At 42.7% G+C, this 6,845-nt stretch overlaps 1 protein-coding gene across 1 annotated transcript; it reads left to right on the top strand.

Annotated features, from left to right (window-relative positions):
• The first annotated feature begins 536 nt into the window (after positions 1-536).
• On the top strand, positions 537-6,215 carry ankrd40 (ankyrin repeat domain 40). The gene is made up of 5 exons (XM_026165253.2): positions 537-1,055; positions 1,605-1,753; positions 2,118-2,750; positions 3,670-3,851; positions 5,032-6,215. Exons 1-5 carry the CDS (start codon positions 922-924, stop codon positions 5,173-5,175), a joined length of 1,242 nt encoding a protein of 413 aa, XP_026021038.1. The 5' UTR covers positions 537-921; the 3' UTR covers positions 5,176-6,215.
• Positions 6,216-6,845: the final 630 nt, after the last annotated feature.

The following is a 6,845-nucleotide window of genomic DNA, read 5'->3' as shown; positions in this document are numbered from 1 at the left end:
TTCTCGTACTTCCGTATTTTACCACTAAGACTCCTTATCTTCTTTCCTCTCGTCTTCTTGCAGTTTCCCTCGCCACTCACAGAGTCTGAAATTGTGATTCTTTAAAATTGCTGCCTTGCAGCTGTAGTATCCCCGGTGTATCTTACGCCAAAGTTCAAGTTAGTGTAGTATCGTGGGTGTTTGCTCCCCTCTAGTGGCATACTGAAGAAATGCAGCATAAAAATGTACTGCAAGTTTAAAACCAGTATTTATAACTTTATTAAAACGGATATAAAAACAAAAGTAACAGGTGTGCTTGGGACAAATAATCAACAGCTGTTTTAGCTTTTTCTGGACTGGGTATTATAAGTGTAGGGAGGTTTATTCCAGCTTGTCTGCAACACGTGTGAGTCAAAAACAGTTAAAGTACTTTGAACTTTTATCTCCCAGTTATTTCCTTATTCATGACAGCTAACGGCAGTATCACACAATTTACGTGGGGAAACGCACTGGCTACGCGATTCCTCGGAGGGGAACTAACATTCGTGCTCACTGTTGTCACATCTAAAGATGCTCCCCCCCCCCCCAGATGAGGCGGCGGTGTTTTTGGCAGTGGATTGACGAAGCTCTGACACTACTGCTTGATTGAATGAGTTTATAGCGAGTGCATGCGGTGCCACTGTAACGCGAACTAACAGCAGAAACACGCGGCGGGCACACGGCTTGACGTGTGAACGCCAGAGACGGTCAACACGTAGTTGAAATAGCCAAAGCGATTTGCTGCCATAAGCTAGCACCTCGTCGAGCTAGCCAGTAGGTAAGGTTAGCCTGGTAGCTAATGCTAGCTGTAACCAGTATATTTAGCTAATTAGTATTGGCAACATAATTCGCGTGGTCTTTGCGTGTCCTATGAGCGCACGTCGCTAGCCGTGTGAACCAAAAATGTCCACAAATTCGCTGGATAAAGAGCTACAGGAGCAGCTGAGAGAGGCGTCTGCCATCGGGGATATCGATGAAGTGCGGGCGTTAGTGGAGAGTGGGGTTAATGTCAACTCACAAAACGAAATCAACGGATGGTGAGTGTTTTCACCGATTTATAGTAGTATTTGTTCGGTCGCGACTGCAGCCGGCCAGGAGTTGAGTGCAGTCATTGCAGAGCAAAGCTACAGGGATTAAAAACACTGCTCAGCGTTATCCTATTACGCCAAAGAGGGCTTGTTAATCAGCCGGCGCTGCCACTTTTAGCTTTTCTTTAAAACCAGCAATCAAGCAAAATATTGAGTAAAGTGGCTGCTTCAAACACAAGCTTGTTCTCTTTGCTATAGCCTGATTACTGAGTTCGGAAACACTAACCAACCTTTGATTATTCATTTTTCACGCATGCGCCCATCATCAGTTACTTTGCACCCGTAAAGAACCAAGTAGAGTTATGTCGAGATTTTGGTTAAAGTTTAAAGTAATATATACATTATTTATATTTTTCCATTTGTATGCCAGTGCCACACACTATAGCTAGCTTAATGAGAGGTGGTACCACTTGAGTGATACAGTATATTTCTGTTGTTATTGTTCCTTTTCTTTTTGTACACCACTAAATTCTTTTGTTTCTCCAATAATCCCTGCAGGACATGCTTACACTGGGCATGCAAGAGGAATCACAAGCACATAGTGTCCTACTTACTCAGTTGTGGAGCGGACAAAGACATCCTCACAGCTAAGGATGAGTTAGCGTCACAACTGACATCCAAGCCGGAGATCAAAAGACTGTTAGGAGGTAAAGTCAACATTTCTCACTCTGCTGCTCCCTGTGTCACATTGGTGACACTGGGCTGGTTACGGTTCAGGTCGTAGAGCAGGTTGTCCACCAGTTGTAGATTCAGTGGATCGATACCCGGCTCCTCTGATCTGCATGCTGAAGCTTTCTTGGGCATCATCAATGTGTGAATGTTAGGAAGTGCTTAGGCATAGATAAAAGTACTGCATGAATGTGTAAGTGTGATTGAGTGAGTGAAGTGTATATCTATAATCAGTTATAACACTGGGTATTTGTGTTGACGCATTTGCGGCAGTCTTTGCTATTGTTTCGAGTCTATTTGCAGAAAATAATCCCCCCTCTTTTGTGATCATTATTACAACAGTTGAGGTGGAGGAAGTGCCTGAAGTGAAGGAGCCCGAGTTGCCAATCGTCCCAAACTACCTGTCTAACCCGCCCTTTATGTATTCCAAGATGGACAAGAACTCAGAGGTGATTCACCTTACACAAAACGGTTCTGGAGAGCACGCTGAAGACACGCAGAGTGATTCGGCATCTCTTTCACCAACACACGAGCCTCCTCGGAAACTCGTCTTCGATGCCTCCGCTCCTTCCTCAAATCCCACCATCAACCACAGCCAAGCCCAGACTGGGGAGTTCATCCCTGTGAACGAGCAGAACGGTGTCTCACCCAGCACGGCTGCTTCCCACAGTCACACTGTCGTTAACTGCACGGTGCCCATGGACCTATCAGTCGAGCCTCACCTTGTCAACCACGCCGACTACCCGCACACAGTGGTGCACAACGGCACCGTGTGTTCGCCTCCACTGGCCTCACCCAGTCCCAGCTTGGCTAGCAACGGCGGGAGCCAGGTCCAAGCCCCAGTGGCCAGCACAAACCCGACTGTGAGCAGACAGCAGTCTATCCCGCAGCAACTGAGTTACGGCCAGGCTGGTGGTGCCATGCCAGCCTTCCAGCCTTTCTTTTTCACCAGCACCTTCCCTGTCAATGTACAAGGTGGGTTTACTGTGAATTAAAGATTAAAATAACAGGAAATATTTATCTCAATTTCAAACACATTAAGTGGGAAGAAACAACTCCGCTGGTTTACTCTGAAGTGTCGAGGTGCAGCACCACAAGTATCAGCACATTTTTCTAATAGACATGATGAGTGGTTTACTTTTTATATATCTTGTTTGTTTAATGCTTATGCAAATAGAAATATAAAAACAACAGCATGGATTATTTTCTAGAAACTGCATGCTGTAAGGATTTCTTAGCTGAGAGTAGTGACTTACTCCTTGGCTAGCAAAGCCCCATTAAATTATTGCACACTGCTAAACGCCCGCTGGTGTCAGGCGTAGCAGGGTGAAGAAAGAACCAGGCTCTTTGACACTTTGTCGGTGAATGTTCTGACAGTAAAACTTTCATGTGGCATGGCAGTATGGATATTTGCAGCCGAGTGACTAATAATATCACAGATATAACAACTTAATTTGACTCCATGATGTCGTCGACCTGTCAAACCAGAAGCTGATCTTTATGACAAAATATAACCAGCATGTGTTCTTTATTAATGTGCTTTCATAAAAACTAAACAGACCCTTTCTTTTCACTTTTTAAATGATCAGTAAATGAACTGTTCAGAAAGAATATTCAGTCTCTCATAATAGTACAAAGCATTCATAAGATGCTGCTGTCTGAGCACAGACAGAAAAATCATATATTTGCATTTCCACAGGTTACATGTTACCATGTCTGCTTGAGATTACCAAAACTTCTCAACCACTTTGAGCTGTAGAGAAAGTTCAAATGGTTCCTGAAAGATAAGAATTATTGTATAATTTTACAGCCAAAATGACAAGATGCACCAGGCGCCTGTGTGATACTTTGCTGGTTAATGTAAAGATGTATTGCTTTTGTTCTCTCTCTCTAGAGTTGGTACTGAAGGTGCGTATCCAGAACCCCAGTGCGCGGGAGAACGACTTCATTGAGGTGGAGCTGGACCGCCAGGAGCTCACCTATCGTTCCCTTCTACGAGTCTGTTGCCGTGAGTTGGATATCAGCGCCGAGCACGTGGAGAAGATCCGCAAGCTGCCCAACACTATGCTGAGAAAGGTACAGACACAAAAGCCTGCTTACTCTGTGTAGGCTGATGATGTTATTGTACAGTGTCATCTTAGATGTGGAAAGACAATTTCAGCCATTTAAAGGCTTTTTTTCCTCTTTATTATTATTTCTTGTGCTCATTTAAAGGTAACCATGAGACGGATAGTATAACAAACAAATTCAGTGGAGGGGAAAAAGTGGAATATATTTAGTCTGCTGTCTGTGTGGTTACAAAATTGGCCTCACTCTATGAAACTTTGAAACTTTAAACCTTTAAACAAAAGGTTGTTGTGAATATTATAGGTTGCCATATCCAAGGACTGTGCGACATTTTCTGCTACTGTGTAATTTCGTGCAAAATACACACCTAATGAAAATGCACCAAAGCCACTCTCAGGCTGACGTGTTGTATATAATGCATGCTTAGTATCTGCCTAGCACAGAAATGCCACCTGTCCTGTTAGGTTAGGAATATATTCAAAACTATTCAGATTTTTAGTCTCACTGCTTTCCTCTGTCTGACTCATGCATGTGACACTCTCTAAATCTTTTAATCTGTAGTTTGTGAGCCACTTTAACTTTCCATTGAAACCTTCCCACCCCCGTCGGTACACTGTGTTCATGTTCTTTTATGTCCAAATGATGACTGCGTGATCAAATTAGAATGAATATATAAAGACAAAGCTGCAGCATGTAGGGCTGCAACAAGTGGTTCGTTTTGTTTTCTCTTTACATTCGTTGTTTAGTCTGTGAAAATTCAAAGTAGCTGAAAGTGGTTCTGTATTGTAATCCAACCCCAGCGTGACCCAAACTGAACTCCACTGACATAAAAAGACAAGAAGCTTTGGGCTTTACACAGCTAAGCATCAGTTACGTAAAATTATTGAAGGCATAAGTAAGCTATCTCAGGTCTGTGTCTCTTGATTGGTTAAACCTTCATATTTAAAAATAATTGAGGGGGGTACGTGCACTGGGTGCTAGATTTCAGTAAGGAGGTCTGCTCTCAGCAACAACACACACAGTTCTGTGCTATTGTGTTAGTTTAGAATTCAGCGATTCCATTTTTCTTTCTTTGGTCATATCCATGTCCTCTCTACTTTATGGATGTCCATGAAAAAAAGATTTAACTTGAACTTGTTGAAACTGTAGTGTTGACGATTTTAAATGCGACTATCTGTCCCCTGACCAGGACAAGGACGTGGCTCGGTTGCAGGACTTTCAGGAGCTGGAGATCGTGTTGGAGAAAGCAGAAGGCCTGTCCCTCTTCTCTGGGTCTGGGGGCCTAACAGACAGACCCTGCTACAACATGAAAGCCTCCCGACTCACCTACTAGAGCTCCCAAAAAGCTGGAAGTCCCCCTGCTTACAGTGGGCTTCTATAGCTACCCTCAAGCAACCATAACTAGTTGCCTGCCCAGGTCCCTCATTACAGTTTTGTTCAGCTTTGGTGTTTTGCCAGTTTAACTAACTGGGAATCTTTTTTTTTTTTTTCCCCCCCAGACTGTAGCTTATTGTTTGCCTCCTGTCCTCCTCTGACACTCACGCTGCTTTTGTGTACCCAAACCAGTTCTAAGTGATTACTGATGCATGGTGCCCTCGATGACTTGCAGAAGTATTCGGACACCTCTCTCATCTCTTTAGCTCTTTTCTCTCCTCCCACTGCACTTTGTGCCAAGGCTCCAGTAGGACAACAGAGGAGGACACTGGCTTGTCTTCCTTATGGGCTGGACTTGAACGGGATTCTGCAATAGCCTTATATGGACACATTTCTATACTGGTTCAGGCTGTGGTCTGAGAAGACAGAGGGCAACAGGAAGGATTTGCATAACTCTAACTGATAAGATAATCAAGTCAACAGAACAGGACCAGGCGCAGCACAGTGGACGTGACCTGTTGAGTGATATCACACATACTGGCTCCAGTACACACTTTCATATATGCTGTAGGCAAAAAACTGTGTGGTTTTTTTTTTGTTTTGTTTTGTTTTTCCTGCAGTGTATCTGCTCTTGGCCTAATTCTCAAGGTGGATTTAATCTTACAACAGGTGACATTTGAAGTATCGCTGGACTAATTTTACTTGTATTAGACGATAGCAGAGATGACGCTTTAATCTCTTTCCCACAGGGATGGACACGTTTGAGCAGGAGTACTCATTTCCCTGCATAGTGACACCATTCAGTTGTACACTGTGGTAAAGGAAGATCTAGTTATGTTTGTTTATTCACGTAAGACTTAAATGTTGGAGATAAAACTGCAGCCACTTGAAACTGCCCCCCCCCTTATTTTTTCTTTTTCTCTTTAAACAAATGTCACTTTTGCTTTGCAGGGTATGTTAATCTGTTTCGTCACTAAAAAACTTATTGTCAACTGTGAAGGGTTCCTATTTAATTTACAATTATACTAATAAAGCAAGACCACGAATAACGCTTTAGGCTGACGAGGCTCGAGTCCCAGCAGAGGTTGCGGACGACGCTCCGTTTCGTTTTTCTGTGAGTTCGAATGTATTCAGTTGTTGTCCATACGTTTAAATGTGTCAGGATTGAAACCAAAAACTAATCTAGCCAGCAAAGATGCTAACCACACAAAAGAAGGCATCCTCGACTGAAATTCAACTCCAGGAAGGAATGAAACAGGAGATTGCTAAGGACCTGGGGGGTTTGTTTTTTATGATTCAGTGCTTCCTCGTTGCGAAAATAATATTACAAATAGCACTGTTACTTCAATTCAAACCTAAACTCGTATATGGTGACTAGATTTTTTTTTTTTTTTTTTTTTTAAGTAAAGGAGTATAAATGGCTTTAGTTCTACCAGCAAGGCCTGTCTAGTGCTAGTTAGACCTTTTTAAAAATTTGAATACACAACAAAAAAATCAAAGTAATGTAAGATGATGATTAACACTAATAGGAAAGCTAATTGTTAAACTGGTGAAGAGGCACAGCCACGTCGTGTTAGATGGTAATGTTTTATGCTGCTTTCATCGACACATAATCCTTTAATTCACAAT

Source organism: Astatotilapia calliptera, chromosome 4, assembly GCF_964374335.1.
Source record: "Astatotilapia calliptera chromosome 4, fAstCal68.1, whole genome shotgun sequence".
In the NCBI taxonomy this organism is placed as follows: Eukaryota; Metazoa; Chordata; class Actinopteri; order Cichliformes; family Cichlidae; genus Astatotilapia; species Astatotilapia calliptera.
Note: the sequence above shows the minus strand (reverse complement) of the source record. Positions and strands in the feature narration are given on the sequence as shown.

Excerpts from the sequence above, each read along its gene's own strand:
- ankrd40 (XM_026165253.2), top strand. The coding sequence starts at position 922 with ATGTCCACAAATTCGCTGGATAAAGAGCTACAGGAGCAGCTGAGAGAG. Across the intron at positions 1,056-1,604 it reads CAAAACGAAATCAACGGATG|GACATGCTTACACTGGGCAT; the intron begins GTGAGTGTTTTC and ends TAATCCCTGCAG. Across the intron at positions 3,852-5,031 it reads CCAACACTATGCTGAGAAAG|GACAAGGACGTGGCTCGGTT; the intron begins GTACAGACACAA and ends TCCCCTGACCAG.